General features: G+C 45.7%; 1 protein-coding gene across 2 annotated transcripts in view; it reads right to left on the bottom strand.

Annotated features, from left to right (window-relative positions):
- The window catches only part of TTBK1 (tau tubulin kinase 1), a 111342-nt gene that overhangs the window by 71264 nt on the left and 20672 nt on the right, over positions 1 to 19406 (bottom strand). For both annotated transcript variants that reach the window (XM_086631791.1, XM_086631790.1), the window contains exons 4-6: positions 5403 to 5476; positions 1475 to 1615; positions 119 to 223 (exon numbers count right to left, since the gene is read on the bottom strand). In XM_086631791.1, the coding sequence (XP_086487917.1) occupies positions 119 to 223; positions 1475 to 1615; positions 5403 to 5476 (320 nt within the window). The remainder of the gene's footprint in view (positions 1 to 118; positions 224 to 1474; positions 1616 to 5402; positions 5477 to 19406) is intronic.

Genomic DNA, 19406 nt, shown 5'->3' with positions numbered 1-19406 from the left:
GAAAATGCAGTCCAATATAATGACCAAGCATAACAACCACAAAACAAACAAAACCACAAAATTTTTCCATGCCTAAGCAGTTGCAGAAATGGAAAAAAAGGACTTAAAATTTACTTACTGGCCGGACTTCACCAGTAGTGTTGGTATACTGACGGGCCAGACCAAAGTCTAACATGTAGCACTTCCTGTATGTTGAAGGTAAGCGGCCCATGGCAAAATTGGACTAGACAAAGAAAGAAAAAAATCGATCTGATACCAGCAACTTGGGTAAGAGTGGCCATTTGTCAACAAGACTTTGTCATATAGCCCCACATGTCTCTGGTGGAAACGTAAGTCAAAGAGAAGAATTTCAAGGTGCACTTTAAACATCCTGATCAGACAATCACTGCCATGTTAAGAAGTTCACTGCAGATAAGTAACTGTAGAGTCTCAGAATAACTAAAATTGACATGAGCGTAGCTAAATTTCAGCTGCTATGAGAAAGAGCTACATTTAACACCACTAGCTCTGCAGTGAGAGCTCCATCACTTGCATAACAGGCTGGAGTTATTGTAGACAAATGCTCTGTTCGTGGTTCAGCTGCTAGCATGCATTATTCTGCCCTAACTCCCAGAATATCCATCCACCGTATTGTACTACCTACATTTATCTGGACATTCAGACATCTAAAAACCACTGGGCTGGGTTCTTAATAAATAAACTGACAAGCAAATGCAGCACCTCTTTTTTAACCATCTTAAAGTTATATCTTTTACCATAACGCATAGCTGCTAAAGGATTTGTGGCCAGTCACATTAGTGACGGATTTTCGGCTGAATGTGATCAGCCAAAACCAGCTGATTTTAAAAGCTGTAAATCATTTTTCTGGAAGGATGATAGTCTCGGGGATGGTGAAGAAGTGTTCAGGTCAAGTAGTGAAGAGCTGCAGGAAAAAGATCGGCTTCTACAGTGAGACTTGGAATTATCGTGCCTCACCTAGGCAGATGACCAGCACCATGACTGTGTTTCTGACACTGGAAATTGTGCTCTAATTTTTTTGGTAATTGCTCATAAAAGATTAAAAGGATTATTTATCTAAGTCAAATAGATGAAATAGCATTTATTCAAGCAATGGGTTATAGAGCAGGACATCCTTTCTGATTTCCTTTTATAGTAATAATTGGTTGGACTCCAAACGATTGTTCAAAATTAGATTGCTTCGTCATGTGATCTTGACTGGTATAAATATGACTGACAGCTACTAACCCACCATGGAGCTGCCTCTGCCAATACAAACTAGTTTGCGAGGCACTTAAAGGAATGACAATACTATATTACTATTCTGTACTTATAGAAAATAGCTAATGTGTGAGACTGGGAGCATGCAAGGAGGCCTAAATGCCTCCACTGAGATCTGCCCATACTCAGACTGTCTTTGTTGACTCAAGCAGAACAGATAGACACAATCAAAAGGAAAATTTCCAAAACAACATACAGGCTTGATGTCACGATGCAGGAATCCCACAGAGTGAATGGCTTCTATCGATTCCAGAATCTGTTTGCCTAATCGCAGCGTTGTGCTCAGCGTGAAAGTCCCTCGAGGCTGACTCCTTCTGAGATCTGCAAGATTTCGGCCCTGAAACAATCAATAAAACACTTAAACCACCACGCTAAAGCATAGCATTTCACAGCTGCAAGTTTGAACATGCATCCCAAAAAAAAGCAGAAATGCTAATCAGACCTTATGTCCGCTTTAATTCTCGTGTATGATCTTCCAATACTTCATTTTAACTTTTAAGTGATGTATTAGCTGATAAGAAGACACCAGATCATTACATTGGGAAGTAAGCTGATGGACTATTATGGAAAGAGGCACAGCATGGACAGCAGTGCCCCAGACTATACGAGCCCAGCATCTCCTTACTGTTAAACCTAGATTATATAGAAGCTGATTTAAGAACAACCTCTGACTGTTCTCTGAGCCATCTAAAGATTAAAGCAGTACAAATATGATAAACAGCTCATGAAGCCACTATCTATTACAGCTCATCAGAAGTAGCTTCATCAGAAACTCTCTACCATACAACTACCTGGCTCAAGCTCAACTCAGCATTGTTGTGGTAACACCACAATGGGGAAAGTTGTCTATCAAGAGAATTATAACCTAAATCAGGAGAGGAGGATTTTTTCACTGACTAAAAAATACTTATTAAAAAAATTTGTAATTTACCTCCAGTTAACTAAATTTCGGGGGGGGGGGGGGGGGGGGGAAGTCTATCAGTTTGTGCATGAAAATAAGTAATTTTTTTTAAAAAAGAGACAGACTAAACACCAGAAAAATCACTAATGCATTTATCAACTGATCAAAAACATTAGGAATAAGAGTCCACTGTTTCAGAGAACATGTATCAAGATTATAGGGACATGCTGATTATCACTATAACATAGAATCTCTTGATTCTGCTTCTGCAAAGACATACATGCTTATAATACATGTCCAGATGTATTCAAACAAAACTCACAACAGAAGATATACAAAAGATTCCAAACATTTAATGAGACAACACAGATTGCTCTCCAAAGCAGTGAAATGCCATCTATTAATCCACCCATTTCCAGTTCTCAAGCTATTTACAGACATTAAGAGGCCAACTGCAACTGGCTCTTTCAGCATGAGACTAGTCTCTCAAATTGGTTTGACTCCTGTTTCACTTCAGGGCTCTGGTCCCTTGAACAACCACACTTGATACAGGTCAGCTAATACAGATGCAGTTAAGCCACAGCAACCAGCCTAAGTTTGCTCCTTAGCATGAACAAAATAAGGACTACGCCACTTCTCTAGTGCTTATCCTTTTTTAATTTCTGTGACAGTTTATTAGAGGCAGCACAGATTTGTCATTGCTACCCTGAAAGATCTGAGTTACTGAATTGACAGCAGATCTTTCTTTCCACTGTAAAGTGGTTCCTTGCACACCAACTTTCTCATCCAATGGTAACAGGGAAAGGCAGATTTTTTTCAGAGCTGCACACTGAAATGCACCATAATTTTCCCCAGCTGGTTTGGGATGCAGTCTCAGACACCTGCTCTCCAGAAACAACCCAAGGCACGTGAATATCCAATATTGGCCCCCGGAAAAGATAGAAAATTAGCATTATTTTCCAAATGAACAACATCAGGCTGGCTAAGAAACACAGCAGAAGCAATGAGCTGCAAAACTTAGAGTGGAGACCTCAGTACCAGTGACAGAAGATAAAGGGAGAATTGCAGTACACTACAGTCAGAGGGACACATGATAAACCACATCTCAGTAGACCCTGAAGTTGAAGGAGAATTTTAGTCTAAAGAGCAATGGTGCAAAACTAGCTAATGCTTTAAGTATCAAGGTCTTAATTTGCAAATAATGAAATTATTTTAGCTCTGCCTACTCTACGAGCTCAGCTACATAGTCAAGAACAGGCTAGAAAGTCAGAGATTCTGTGCAGAGAAGTTTTTTTCCAAGGTATAGTCATCTTCATCAGGCTTGTTAAGGACAGGATTGGAGCATTAGAAGCCTTAATCTTCCATGAGCTGCAGATTAGCCCTTTCAAGAATCATATTGTCACTCACACTGCAGCAGCAGCAATAGCCAGGGCTCGTTAAGAGAGCAAAAGGTTTTTTCTATTCGTAACAGCAGCTGAGACACCAACGGTGTGTAAAAGGCAAACCCAAGCACCAGGAATCTACTGGGTTTATACATCCGCCTTGCAAAGTAGAACTACACTTCAAAAGAAACAGAATTTTATTTTAAAGAAGTACTGGGGTCTGCTGGAGTCTATTCTACTTCATTCACCATTCACCTCCCAGTTCATGCAGCAGCTTACTTCTCATTACTTAGTGCTTCAACCTTCTCTCTTTCCTTCAGCATGTTCTGTTACCCAAATTATACATAAAGAAACATGACATGGGCTGTAAGCTCTTCAGGGAAGGGCAGGCTTGTATTCTATAATCATACAGTGCTTTGCACAGCAAAGTCCCAATCATACAAGCTGCAAGAGATAGAGGACAAGTTCCCTGTCAACTCTTATGTCAAGTGCTGAAATAGGCTTGCTTCCAAGGCAACTGTGTCAGAAAGAAGCACCTTTAGTTTCAAAGTACTCCCCTTGAGCCAGGGACAAACTCGCTCTCCTTAAAGGCCTTTCTTCCATGTGTTTTTGACTAAGCCATCTCTTCTCGCTTGTTCCCCTCCAACTCTCCTGTGACTGTACACTGTAAAAAGAAGCTGCTTTTGTGAAAAAGACAGCTGTTTTCATTACAGTGCCACCATATTTGGGCTCTGAAGATCTCACTATGTATGTTTTCTTGGTGAAGCTTCATGCCAAACAGGCCCCCGCAGCTCCTGCTGCTATTGTGGCTTGTGTAGACACCCATGTAAGACTTCAGCTGGCTAACTCTGATCAGAGTAGCTGGCTATCTGGCAGTACAGTCACCATGTGCTAGCTACCCAAGCATTTACCCATATTGACTTAATATCAGCAGCATTCAAACAAGAGCAAACACTTTCACAGCAGAAGCCAAGCTACTGCTGAGCTACGTAGAGATGGGGGAGCCAGAGATCACTCCCTTTCACAGAGGAGACCGTGCTGCTGGTGTGACACCATTGGCTTCCACCGCACTCTGAGCTCTGATATTTTTTATCTGCATCACATATTTTTAATGCTGCATCACAGAGCTCAGCAGGAGATATTTCAAACAGCTGCCACTGCTGTACAATATTGTGAGTAGCTCCTGCAAGCATTCTGAATTGAGTGCTCTCCCCAGAAGACTGACAGAAAGCCATCTTAAGCAGAATAGTAGAGCTATGAAATATGCATAGTGAAAACTGGAGCTATCCCAAGGGACATCACAGCAGCACTACCCCTTCTCACTGTCTCCCATTCTGCCCACTTCCTGTGTACAACAAAGTCTCTACACCAGTGCTTGGTCTGATTCTCCCACTGTAAATCATAGAATCATAGAATGGTTAGGGTTGGAAGGGACCTTAAAGATCATGTAGTTCCAACCCCCCTGCCATGGGCAGGGAAACCCTCCACTACACCAGGTTGCCCAAAGCCTCATCCAACCTGGCCTTGAACACTTCCAGGGACGGGGCATCCACAACTTCTCTGGGCAACCTGTTCCAGTGCCTCACCACCCTCAATGAAAAATATTTCTTCCTTATATCTAATCTAAATCTGCCCTCTTTCAGTTTAAAGCCATTGCCCCTTGTCCTATCACTACACACCCTTGTAAAAAGTCCCTCTCCAGCTTTCCTGTAGGCCCCCTTTAGGTACTGGAAAGCTGCTATAAGATCACCCCGGAGCCTTCTCTTCTCCAGGCTGAACAAATCCTTCCCTGTAATGCCATCTCCATGGGACAGAGGGGAGAAGGGAAGCATAGAACTCACCTGAAGCTGCATGACCACATAATTAAATTTCTCATTCCTTCCACAGCCAATAAATCTGCAAACATGATCCTTCCCTGAAAAGAAGCAGAAACATGCAGATTGGAACAGAGATAACAAACCTGTGATCATGATTTTTAGAAAAAATGGTTTCTGATCAAGAGCTTGTAACCATAAGTGGCATGAGATATTCAACAAGGAAACTGCCTGTGAAATAGCCATGAGTGGAAATCAGTGTCAGGGATCCTTGAATCCTCAAACTGACACGGGGCACAAATGAGAGCGTGACAAACTGCGGTTTATACCATCACCATGTGCATGCAACACTGCCACAGCCACCACCGTCCCTGAACTAAACCATGGGTAGCATGGATTCACAGGTTTGCTGGCAGCCTGCTTAAGCTCATTACATCAACTTCACTCAGTAAATGCTGACTTACACACCACCACTATACTTGCCTATTAGCATTGCTTACCCTGAAACAGCTAAACTAATGCTACTTCAACATGGACAAACCCCGACTTTAATAGCCAGAAACATGTGGAAAAGAAAGATGCTTACGGAAAAACTCCATCGAAACATTAAAGCAATTTCATAATAAAAGAAGGAAATAAACCTGGGCAATTTCATATCCTGTTCTGGCATGGTGTCAGAAGTACAAACTACATCTATTCCCACCGAGACGAAGGCAGCAAGCCTATTGTTTCTACCTAACAAGGGGACAACTGCTGTTGCTTACAGCTCGTTGGACGGGATTGAAGTGCTCCACCTTATCAGGGAGTCATGGTGGCTTCTGTGAGGAGAAGAATTGTGCTTTCAGCACCCACTCGAAGGGATATTGGTGTTCAGGTCACAGGCTGTGAGGAATGTCATAGCTTTTCACTGGTAGCTGGGAGCCATCCCGAGGATGGCTATGTGAGGCGCAAGCAGGTTGATGACCTGCTAAGCCGGGTGGTGCAGCTCCAGGATGAAGTGTTGGAGCTCAGGGAGGAGGTGAGTAGGTTAAGAAAAATTAGGGAAAGTGAGAGGGAAATTGACAACTTCCATAATCTGGTTGTGGCAGAGCTGAAAGAAGAACTGGAGAGGTTAGAGCGGATCAGGGAAAGTGAGGAATTAGGGGACAGGGGGCAATGGCACAAGGTTCCTGCTCGGAGAGGCAAGCATAACTGCCTGGCAATTCCCCTGCCCTCCCCAGGTGTCCTTGCATAGCAGGTACGGTGCTCTGCAAGGGGAACTGGATAACAGTGAGGATGATGGTTCTCCCTGCTTGGAGGTGTCACCAAAGCCTAGTCAGACTGCCATCGGCATTAAAACCTCATCAGTAAGGAATAAAAGACGGGTCATTGTCATTGGTGACTCACTGCTTAAGGGAGCAGAAGGCCCGATATGCAGACGGGACCCGCTGCACAGGGAGGTCTGTTGCCTCCCAGCGGTCAGAGTTAAAGATGTCAGGAAGAAGCTTCCTTCCCTAGTAAGGCCCTCAGACTATTACCCTCTTTTGTTGTTTCAGGTAGGTAGTGAGGAATTAGTAAGAACCACTCCAAGGACAATGAAGAAGGACTTCAGAAGCTTTGGGCATCTGGTCAAGGGATCAGGAGCACAGGTTGTGTTCTCTATCCTTCCAGCTGTGGGCAATGATGAGGGATTAGGCAGGAAGTACCAACAGATTTATACCTGGCTCTGAGCCTGGTGTGTCTGGCAGGGGTTTGGGTTTTTTGACAGCGGCTGGATCTGCAAAAGGCCAGGTCTGTTACAAAGGCATGGTAATAGCCTGTCCCACTGAGGGAGAGAGTTTTGGGAAGGGAATTGGCAGGGCTCATAGACAGAGCTTTAAAGTAGGTATGAAAGGGGGTGGGGGTGAAATCAGGATCACTGGAAGGGAGCCGGAATGCAGTATGCCAGTGCTTGTGGGGGAGGAATGCACTAGCAAGATCATAGAATGGTTAGGGCTGGAAGGGACCTTCAAAGGTCATCTAGTCCAACCCCCCTGCAAGGAACAGGGATATCTCCAACTAGATCAGGTTGCTCAGGGCCTCATCCAATCTGGCCTTGAACATCTCCAGGGATGGAGCATCCACCACCTCTCTGGGCAACCTGTTCCAGTGTTCTACAACTCTCATGGTAAAAAATTTTTTCCTAATATCCAACCTGAATCTACCTCCCTCTATTTTAAAACCGTTACCCCTTGTCCTATCACAACAGGCCCTCCTGAACAGCCTCTCCCCATCTTTCTTGTAGGCCCCCTTGAGGTACTGGAAGACCGCTATAAGGTCACCCCGGAGCCTCCTCTTCTCCAGGCTGAACAGCCCCAACTCTTTCAGCCTGTCCTCATAGGAAAGGTGCTCCAGCCCTCTTATCATCTTCGTGGCCCTCCTCTGGACCCTCTCCAACTGGTCCGTGTCCTTCTTATGTTGGGGACTCCAGAACTGGACGCAATACTCCAAGTGAGGTCTCACGAGGGCAGAGTAGAGGGGGAGAATCACCTCCCTCGACCTGCTGGCCACGCTCCTCTTGATGCAGCCCAGGATGCGGTTGGCCTTCTGGGCCGCAAGAGCACATTGCCGGCTCATATTGAGCTTCTCGTCCACCAGTACTCCCAAGTCCTTCTCCTCAGGGCTGCTCTCGATCCATTTTCCGCCCAGTTTGTATTTGTGCCTGGGATTGCCACGACCCAGATGTAGGACCTTGCACTTGGCCTAGTTAAACTTCATGAGGTTGGCACAGGCCCACCTCTCCAGCCTGTTGAGGTCCCTCTGGATGGCATCCCTCCCTTCCAGCGTGTCGATGGCACCACACAGCTTGGTGTCATCGGCGAACTTGCTGAGGGTGCACTCCATGCCACTGTCCACATCACCGACAAAGATCGCGCAGTCTTGTGAATTAGCAAGGGATGAAGGTGTCATGACAGGTTGCAGACAGAGCACAGGAGTTGTTGAGGGGTTGGTTACTGTGGAAACATCTGAGCATCATCAGGGGGCTCCAGGTACCTCATCAGGGACCCAACTCAAATGTCTCCATATGAATGCCCGCAGTTTGGGCAATAAACAAGAGGAGCTGGAGATGCTTGTGAGCCTGCAGCGCTATGACCTGATCAGCATCACAGAGACATGGTGGAATGACTCCTGTGATTGGTGTGTTGGACTGGAGGGGTATAAACTGTTCAGGAAGGACAGGCAGGGGAGATGAGGAGGGGGTGTTGCCCTCTATGTCAACAAACAGCTAGAATGCATGGAGCTCCACCTGGCAAGTGATGACAATAGAAGTCAGTGCCTGTGGGCCAGGGTGAAAGGAAAGGTAGGAGACTTTACAGTGGGAGTGTGCTACAGACCACCCAACCAGGAGGACCAAGTGGATGAGGCCCTGCATAGGCAGATAGGAGTTGCTGCTCATTCACAAGCCCTGGTCCTCATGGGGGATTTTAACCACCCGGATATCAGTTGGAAAAACAACACGGCAGGGAACAAGCAATCCTGGGGATTCCTGGAATGCATTAACGATAACTTCCTTATCCAAGTGATAGAGGAACCAACAAGGAGAGGTGCCATGTTAGACCTCATTTGTGTCAATAGGGAAGGGCTGGTAGGTAATGTTGAACTTGTGGGTAGCCTTGGCTGCAGTGACCATGAGATGGTGGAGTTTGAGATCCTAAGGGCAGCTAAGAGGGGGAAGCTCAGCAAGCTTGAAACCCTCGATTTCAGAAGAGCTGACTTTTGCCGCTTCAGGAACCTCCTTGGTAGTGTGCCATGGGATAAAGCCCTGAAGGGACTGGGAGCCCAAGATTGCTAGCTGACTTTCAAGGATCACCTCCTCCAAGTTCAAAGGCATTGCATCCCTAAAAGGAAGAAATCAGGCAAAACCACCAGGATACCTTCATGGATAAACAAAGAACTCCTGGCTAAAATCAAATACAAAAGGGGATTACACAAAGCATGGAAGCAGGGACTGGTAACCTGGGATGATTACAGGGAAGTTGCTCATGTACTCAGAGACCAGGTTAGAAAAGCTAAGGCCCTGACAGAGTCAAATCTGGCCAGCGATATTAGAAATAACAGAAAAGGATTTTATAGGTATGTGAGAGAAAAAAGGAAAATGAGAGAGAATGTGGGGCCTCTCCAGAAGGATACAGGTGACCTGGTTACTGAGGACATGGAGAAGGCTGAAATATTCAACAACTTTTTTGCCTCAGTCTTCACTGGCAACCACTTGAACCACACCACCCAAATCACAGAGGATATTGGCTGGGTCTGGGAGAGTGAAGAACCACCTAGGGTAGGAGTAGATCAGGTCCGGGAACACCTAGAGAACCTGAAGGTGCACAAGTCCATGGGACCTGATGAGATACATCCACGGATCCTGAAGGAACTGGCGGCTGAAGTTGCTAGGCCACTAGCCATCATATTTGAGAGGTCCTGGCAGTCTGGTGAGGTTCCTACAGATTGGAAAAGGGCAAACGTAACCCCCATCTTTAAAAAAGGGACCAAAGACAACCCAGGAAACTACAGACCAGTCAGCCTTACCTCTGTGCCACGTAAAATCATGGAACAGATTCTCCTGGTAGCAGTACTAAGGCACATAAAAAATAACCAAGTGGTTGGTGACAGCCAACATGGCTTCACTAGGGGCAAGTCGTGCCTGACTAATTTAGTGGCCTTCTACGACAAAGCTACAGCGCTGCTTGACGTGGGTAAAGCAACGGATGTCATTTCCCTGGACTTGTGCAAGGCGTTTGACACTGTCCCACATGGCATCCTTGTCTTTAAAATGGAGAGACACGGATTTGACCGGTGGACCACTCGGTGGATAAAGAACTGGCTGGATGGTCGCACTCAAAGAGTTGTGGTCAATGGTGCGATGTCTACATGGAGACCAGTGTCAAGCGGTGTCCCTCAGGGGTCTGTTCTGGGTCCAGTGCTGTTCAACATCTTTGTCAGCAACATGGATGACGGCATTGAGTGTACCCTCAGTAAGTTTGCCGATGACAACAAGTTGTGTGGTGCCGTGGACTCACTTGAGGGAAGAGATGCCATCCAGAGGGACCTAGATAGCCTTGAGAATTGGGCCAGTGCAAACTGCATGAGCTTCAACAAGTCAAAATACAAGGTCCTTCACCTGGGTCAGGCCAATCCTAGGCACAAATACAAACTGGGCACGGAGTGGGTTGAGAGTAGCCCTGAAGAGAAGGATTTGGGGGTGTTTATAGATGAGAAGCTCAACATGAGCCGGCAGTGCGCTCATGTGGCCCAGAAGGCCAACCACATCCTGAGATGTATCAAGAGAAGCGTAGTCAGCAGGTCAAGAGAGGTGATTCTTCCCCTTTACTCTGCTCTTGTGAGACCCCACCTCGAATACTGTGTCCAGTTCTGGTGTCCCCACCATCAGAGAGACATAGATTTGTTGGAGCATGTTCAGAGGAGGGCCACAAAGATGATCCAGGGGCTGGAGCACCTCTGCTACGAGGACAGGTTGCGGGAGCTGGGATTTTCAGCCTTGAAAAGAGAAGACTTTGGGGGGACCTAATAGCTGCCTTCCAATACCTGAAGGGAACTTACAGGAAGGCCGGGGAGGGACTTTTTACAAGAGTGTCTACTGATAGGACAAGGGAAATGGGTTTAAGTTGAAGGAGAACAGATTTAGATTAGATCTTAGGAAAAAATTCTTAAGTACGAGGGTAGTAAGACTTTGGGATAAATTGCCCAGAAAAGTTGTGGATGCCCCCTCCCCTGGGGGTGTTCAAGGCCAGGTTGGACGGAGCCTTGAGTAGCCTGATCTAGTTGAGAGGCGTCCCTGCCCATGACAGGGAGGTTGGATTAGATGATCTCTGAGGTCACTTCCAGCCTATGCCATTCTATGATTCTATGATTCTATTCAGGCAAAATCAAACCCAACCAGCCACGCCACAACACTCAGTTAGTCCTCTAGGTTCATTCTCTGTGATATAAAAGTGCTGCTGAGACGTCTACATTTCATATGTGGCACTAGGCAGGATTCATGTTCCCCCCACAAAAAAAACCAAAGGGAGCAGAGGCTGTGGTTTCAGATCCTGACCTGTAATGAGTCTGTGATGGTGTGCTCTCCATATCAGCAAAAAGGGAGGTATGATGCACGTGTTCCTCTAATAGCAGACTATTGATAACAGAGTAAAGGCTGATGCCTACCACAAAGGTGAACGTTGCTTCCTGGTGGGGTTTCTAAGCAGCGAAGAGGGTGAGTATCATTGCATAGGTTTGCCCTGTATTTCTTTGTAGCACTTGAGCAATGGTAAAACCAAAGCTTATTGTTTGATACTTCCCAGTTTTAAAATAAAAAAGGAAGAACATGAATATACACAGTAATCAGTAATGGCATTGCCTGTAACACCCTCAGGACTCTGCTATTACTTTCATTGTGTGCACCATAGGCCTGGGGTGCCAAAAACTGTTGAGGACTGCAAGATGGGACAGAATAGGGACCTGGAAGGCAGCAGGAGACAGAGAACCAGCTTTCTCACTGGAGAACCAGAGCTTTGATCACAGCAATACATACAGCTGTGGAATATGGAGCTCCATCTCAGGGCTCTTGGTAAGAGCATCAAGAGCCTGCCCTCCAGGGCCCAGCAACATCCTACAGCAGAATGCCCACGCTCTCCTTCCTCAAGGAGATAACAGAGCTGCTGGCAACCAGAACTGGAGGGACAGAGGCCTTGGCTATCCCTTACACCCTTTGGAAGAATAGGCTTAAAACAAACCAACCAACCCCAGTATCCACCTATGTCTGGTCAGACAAACAGAAAGGTTATGCGGCTGCAGATCCTTCATGTCTCTGGTACAGACATAAGGACACTGTTCAGTATCAGGACTGGGTGTGCTGAAACCAAGGAATGTCACAAGCCACCATATTTCAGGAAAAGATATTCAGAAATCAGGAAAGTACCCTCTTCAGTACATATCAGAGCATCCTGCACACTCTTCCTTGATCCTTTTTCTCACATATCAAGCCCATGTCCTGTGTGAGTCCATGAGCACTGCATGCCACTCATTTCCTACTCTCTGCAAATTCACTGCAAATTCAATGTTGATTTTGACAAACAAGTTTTCGGTTTTCTGAGACAAATCCTTCAGACGCTGTCTGGATGCAGCAAATGTCCTGGCCTGAGCATTACCAAGAAGAGATCTCCAGCGAGCCTCAACTGTCCTACACGTCTTCCTGCCACGGGTCCCAACAGGAATAGCTATGCTGCCTGCTGATACAAAGGCAGCCTCAAAGCCAGATTTGTGGCTACAAAGGCAACATATCTCGAAAACTTCAGAGAGAACCAGTTATGTTTCTTTAGGAGCTTATGAGACCTGTGTGCTTCAGCAAACTGGCAATCTACACAGGTCTCAGACAGGCCAGCGCAGGTCCACACTCATCCCAGGCTTGACTCCTTTAAGCCCATACAGATTCCCACAGACCAGCCTGGCCTACTTACAGACACACTGTGAGTCCTACTTTGCTTTGTTTTGCCTTTCAGAGCACCAGGAGATGGATATTGAGGCAACAGCCAAAACAACGACTGTTTCTACTGGTGATGAGAGCTACTGTGTAGTAAGAAGGGTAAGTTGCTCCAAGTTTTACTTGCTTTTATTGTTTCAAATAATTGCAAAGTACTGACAGGCAGGACACCATGTGCTTTGTATCGCTATAAAACTATAGACAAGAACATTAAAAACCAATCCTCTGACAGGGTGAACCTGGCCACCTAAAGCAATCATTTCAGCGAAACAGGAGTGGTAGTGTCCAAAACACTTGATTGTGCCTTAAGACACATCTCTGCTAATTTGGTACTGCCTCTTCTGATTTCCAGTATATTCCTGAGACCTCTTTTTTTTTTTTTTAAACCCAGTTTCCTCCATAACATCATTGTTTTCTGGATCACAAAATTTTACAGAAAGAAAAAGCATTTAAAATTTTCATTCATTATTTTTGAGAACTGTATGCACATTTAGGCTGACATGTTTCTGCTTACTTACTGTAATTTTTGAAAATGATGGACTGACCGACAGTTTTTGATGATCCACATCCTCAAATTGACTTGATTTTATACTGAATCCTCCCTTCTAGTCTAAAACAGGCTCCTACCTGACCTGTTGGTCTTGGGAATTTAGGCTCTGCCTGGAATTTAGTGCTCTCTCATGCACTATTCTGCAACACAAGCAACGCTAGGAAAAGAAGAAACAGGGGAAGGGAAGACTGTGCCAATTCCTACATGAAAGAAAAGGAATATAACAGAACGTAGAGAAATCAGACTATGTTTAGAGGTGGTGTATGGGCAACCAGCTGGTCATATAGATGGGATAAATGCTTGCGGCATCAACCCCTCTGGGTTTCCAAGGCTTCTACTCATTTTTCAACTACATGAGGCACCAGGTTACAGCTGTTTGCTCTCTTAGAGGAGTTCATGCCATGCTAAAGTAGCAGATGGAGGCTAACAGTCAGGCATGACTTTGGGATTCTTTGCTGATCAAAATTATGAGGCCCACAAGAGCAATCATGTTGTTAACCTCCTGTGCAGCCAGGATGATGGGATTGTCATACTTTCCTTTAAGGCAGGAGGAAATGGCCCTCTTTTATCACATATGCCCTCCTCAAGCATGAAGATCATAGCACAGAGCGCAGCAAAGCATATTTTAACCCAGAAAAGTAAGAAAATGAAAAAAAAAAAAGGTATACTTAGGGGAGCCTCACAACCATTTTACTGCACTAACTGCCAGATCACACTTGCTCCTTTGCCAGACTGTTCCACTGAACAGCCACTCTGACATTACAGAAGATCATTAGCTCTAAGTTTAGAAAATAAGTCCTATTATCTGTATTTCTTTATTACTAAAACAAAGCAGTTATCTTCCAACAAAGTAAAGGAACAGAGCAAGAGATTATGAAGAGTTTTTGCCTGTTAACTAACTAATATAGGTTGGAGGAACAGATCAGCCTCATGTTCATAAACACTGACCTGAGAAAAGTTTCAGAGAACATGTGTTTTATTTTGTTTCACATGCATTCATTTTTCCAAGCATTTAGTTAAGGCAATGTTTTACTGTTCACCCATAGAAAAATATTCTTTCTACTGCTACCTTTAAACTAAAATGAACATAATAATCTCCTGTATAATACTGGCTAAGAAATACAAATATTTCAGTTATTGAAATGGTCTTCACCATCCTTGTTCTGAAGGAACTTAAAAATTACAGTCAATAACCATGTTATGTAAAAAAATAACTCCAAGTATCTGGAAGACCTTTCACTCTAGGACAGATATTCATCACCTTGTAGAGATATGAATAAAACCCCCATGCTAATATTTAAAAACTTTTATTACATGAAAAAAATTTATTACACAGCACTTAAAAAATTAAATGATGATCCTTTTTTGAGTGCATTTTTCCACATGAATCGATTTCAAACTGCTGTAAACCAATATTCATTCCAATCTTGTACTCATTTAAGTTCTTAAAAATATTCCTAATGTATTTTCAATACAGCAATGAATCTAATCAAATAAATTATAAGAAAGAAATACATGACATTTTTGTTGCCATTTGAAATATCTTTTTCTTTTTGTAACAGACTCCATATTTCCTGCATTTTCACCTGCAGAAAACAAATAGGCCCTTTTCTCCCCAAAGGAGTTCAAGAACTTAATCTTTTAAATTTATGCTAAAATTATTTTGAGATTCATAGAATCATAGAATGGTTAGGGTTGGAAGGGACCTTAAAGATCATCTAGTTCCAACCCCCCTGCCATGGGCAGGGAAACCCTCCGCTACACCAGGTTGCCCAAAGCCTCGTCCAACCTGGCCTTGAACACTTCCAGGGATGGGCCATCTACAACTTCTCTGGGCAACCTGTTCCACTGCCTCACCACTCTCAGAGTGAAAAATTTCTTTCTTATATCTAACCTAAATCTGCCCTCTTTCAGTTTAAAGCCATTGCCCCTTGTCCTATCACTACACACCCTTGTAAAAAGTCCCTCTCCAGCTTTCCTGTAGGCCCCCTTTAGGTACTGGAAAGCTGCTATAAGATCACCCTGGAGCCTTCTCTTCTCCAGGCTGAACAGCCCCAACTCTCTCAGTCTGTCTTCATAGCAGAGGTGCTCCAGCCCTCGGATCATCTTCGTGGCCCTCCTCTGGACTTGTTCCAGTAGCTCCATGTCCTTCTTGTGTTGGGGACTCCAGAGCTGAACACAGTATTCCAGGTGGGGTCTCACGAGAGCTGAGTAGAGGGGCAGAATCACTTCCTTCGACCTGCTGGCCACGCTCCTTTTGATACAGCCCAGGATACGGTTGGCTTTCTGGGCTGCCAGCGCACATTGCTGGCTCATGTTGAGCTTCTCATCCACCAGCACTCCCAAGTCCTTTTCCTCAGGGCTGCTCTCAATCCATTCTCCGCCCAGCCTGTACTTGTGCTTGGGATTGGATCATGTCGTATAATTGGAGCGCTACCACGGATGGCTACAAGCTCTTCAGGAGGGATAGGAGAGGTAGGAGGGGTGGCGGGGTTGCCCTGTATGTAAGGGAAGGTCTAAACTGCTTAGAGTTAAATGTTGGGGACGACTTGGTAGAATGTCTGTGGGTGAAAATCAAAGGGGAGCCTATGAAGGCAGATATTGTAGTGGGAATCTGCTACAGGCCACCCTATCAGGACGGTGAGGCTGATGAACTGTTCTTTAAACAACTGGGGGAAGTCTCGCACTCACTAGCCCTTGTCCTTATGGGTGACTTTAACCTACCTGATGTCTGTTGGAAGTATAACATGGCAGTCAGGAGACAGTCTAGGCGATTCCTGCAGAGTGTGGAGGACAACTTCCTATCACAACTGGTCAATGAACCGACTAGAGAAGGTGCTCCCCTAGACCTGCTGTTTGTGAACAGAGAAGGTCTTGTGGGAGATGTGAAGGTTGGAGGACGCCTGGGGCATAGTGACCACGAGATAATAGAATTCTCAATTCTAGGGGAAGTTAGGAGGGGGAACACTAAAATGGCCAAGCTGGACTTTGGGAGAGCTGACTTTGGGCTGTTTAGAAGTCTGGTTAATAAAGTCCAATGGGAGACAGCTCTCAAGGGTAAGGGGGCGCAGGAGGGATGGTTACTACTCAAAAAGGAAATTCTGGAGGCACAGGAGCGAGCTGTCCCTGTGTGCCGGAAATCGAGCCGCCGGGGTGGAAAATCAGCTTGGATGACAAAGGAGATTTGGGAACATCTCAAAAGAAAAAGGGATGTCTATAAGTCTTGGAAGAATGGGCAGGCTTCCAGGAATCAATACAGGGAGGAAGTTAGGGCATGTAGAGAGATAATCAGGGGGGCAAAAGCCCAACTGGAACTTAGACTAGCCTGCTCCATAAAGGACAACAAAAAGTCCTTCTATAAATACATTAATAACAAAAGGAGGCCTAAAGATCACCTCCAGCCCCTACTGGACACAGGGGGTATGTTAGTCACTAGGGATGAGGACAAGGCTGAGGTCCTTAATGCCTTCTTTGCCTCAGTCTTTAATAATAAGGTTAGTAGTTCCCAGGTGAGCTGGCCTATGGTGTCTGAGAGCAGGGAGGGAGAGTAAATCGAAGCTCCTGTGATCCAAGAGGAACGGGTCAAGGATCTGCTTCTTCGGCTGGATGCCCACAAGTCTATGGGGCCTGATGGTATCCACCCGAGAGTCCTGAGAGAGCTGGCGGATGTCATTGCCAAACCCCTGTCCATTATCTTTGGGCAGTCTTGGCTCACTGGGGAAGTTCCGCTGGACTGGAGGCTGGCAGATGTTACCCCCACTTAAAAAAAAGGGCGGAAGGAGGATCCGGGGAACTACAGGCCTGTCAGTCTGACCTCGGTGACGGGCAAAGTCATGGAACAGGTTATCTTGAGTGCTATTAATGAGCACATACAGGTTAACCGGGTGATCAGGCCCAGTCAACATGGGTTTATGAAAGGCAGGTCTTGCCAATCAAACCTGATCACCTTCTATGACAGGGTGACCTGCCTGGTTGACGAGGGAAGGATGTAGTTTTCCTTGACCTCAGTAAAGCCTTTGATACAGTTTCTCATAGTGTTCTGGTTGAGAAACTGATAACTGCTGGCCTGGATAGGCACACCCTCCTTTGGGTTAAAAACTGGCTGGATGGCCGGGCCCAAAGAGTGGTGGTACATGGGGCTAAATCCGGCTGGAGGCTGGTCACCAGTGGGGTTCCCCAGGGCTCAGTGCTGGGTCCAGTTCTGTTTAACATCTTTATCAATGACCTGGATGAGGGGATTGAATGTACCCTCAGTAAGTTTGCAGATGACACCAAGCTGGGAGGCTGTGTCGATCTGCTGGAGGGTAGGGAGGCCCTTCAGAGGGATTTGAACAGACTGGATCGTTGGGCTGAGGCCAATGGCATGAGCTTTAATAAGGCCAAGTGCAGAGTCCTTCACTTGGGGTATAAAAACCCCAAGCATCGCTATAGGCTCGGGGAAGAGTAGCTGGAGAGCTGTCTGGCGGAGAAGGACCTGGGGGTGTTGGTTGACTATCGGCTTGATATGAGCCAGCAGTGTGCCCAGGTGGCCAAAAAGGCCAATGGGATACTGGCATGTATCAAGAATAGTGTGACCAGCAGGAATAGGGAAGTGATCCTGCCCCTGTACTCGGCACTGGTGAGGCCGCACCTGGAATATTGTGTCCAGTTTTGGGCCCCTTGCTTTAAGAGAGATATTGAGCTCCTGGAGCGAGTCCAAAGGAGGGCAACTAAACTGGTCAAGGGGCTGGAAAATAAAACTTATGAGGAGTGGCTGAGGGAGTTGGGGCTGTTTAGCCTGGAGGAGGCTGAGGGGAAACCTGATTACAGCCTACAAATACTTGAGAAGGGATGGTGGGGAGGTAGGGGAAGGGCTCTTTACATTAGTGTTGAGTGATAGAACAAGAGGAAATGGGTATAAGCTTAGTCAGGGGAGATTCAGGTTGGATGTTAGGAAGTATTTCTTCTCTGAAAGGGTTGTCAGCCACTGGAATAGGCTGCCCAGGGAGGTGGTTGAGTCCCCATCCCTGGATGTGTTTAAGAATAGGGTGGATGATCTACTTAGCGATATGGTTTAATAGGGATTAGGGACGGTTGGACTCGATGATCTCCAAGGTCTTTTCCAACCTAGAAATCTATGAAATCTATCTATGAAATCTATGAAATTTCCATACACAACCTGTCTCATTGCTAACAGTCCACCCAAAATACTGAAGAAACTTCTACTGCATAGATTATCATCAACCTCATGGCAATTATTGTTACTCTTATAACTGTTACCTTACCAGTCCTCGCATTTCCTCGGCAGCACAAGACCAATGCTGACATAACAGCGTGAGTCCAGCAGCGGCCACTACAACGATTGCAGGAAAAGGAGAATGTGACATCCAAAGAAAGTGTCAGAGAAACGGGTTTTTTCAGCCTTAGGAAGGCAGCAGAGGGGGATCTAACTGCTGGTGAGAGCCACTTATGAGAACGGTACCACTTATGAGATGGAGCCTGGCTTTTCTCAGAGGTGCACAGAGAGGAGACGCAACATGGGAAATTCCCATTAGGTAGCATTTCATTTTCACCACGGGGGCGGTCAAACCCTGGAACAAGGGCCCAGAGCGGCTGTGGGATCTCCATCTCTGGAGGTCATTCAAAGCTTCACTGGAAAAGGCCCAGAGTAACGTGATCTACTTCTTTCTGCTTGGAGCAGGAGGTTGTACTAGAGACCTCCAGAGGGGCCTACCACCAGCCTAAATTATCCTCGGGATCTATCCATGTTGAACACTCACTTTTCTTTAAGACCTGCCTCTTGCATCAGTAGCAACCTCTGACCTCTCTAATCACAAACTCAACTTAATTCCAGAATCTTCAGTCAAGTTTCTTTTTATTCAGGTAATACACACAGTATCAAAGCCAATGACACACTGCTGGCCAAAAATAACCAGCATGGCACAGCCATCCAGCAGCAAAACTCTAAAGACAACTGCATAGGAAAAGCCCAAGTGCTTAGTGACAT

The sequence above is a fragment of the Tauraco erythrolophus genome, chromosome 2, assembly GCF_009769465.1.
Source record: "Tauraco erythrolophus isolate bTauEry1 chromosome 2, bTauEry1.pri, whole genome shotgun sequence".
Lineage (NCBI taxonomy): Eukaryota > Metazoa > Chordata > Aves > Musophagiformes > Musophagidae > Tauraco > Tauraco erythrolophus.
Note: the sequence above shows the minus strand (reverse complement) of the source record. Positions and strands in the feature narration are given on the sequence as shown.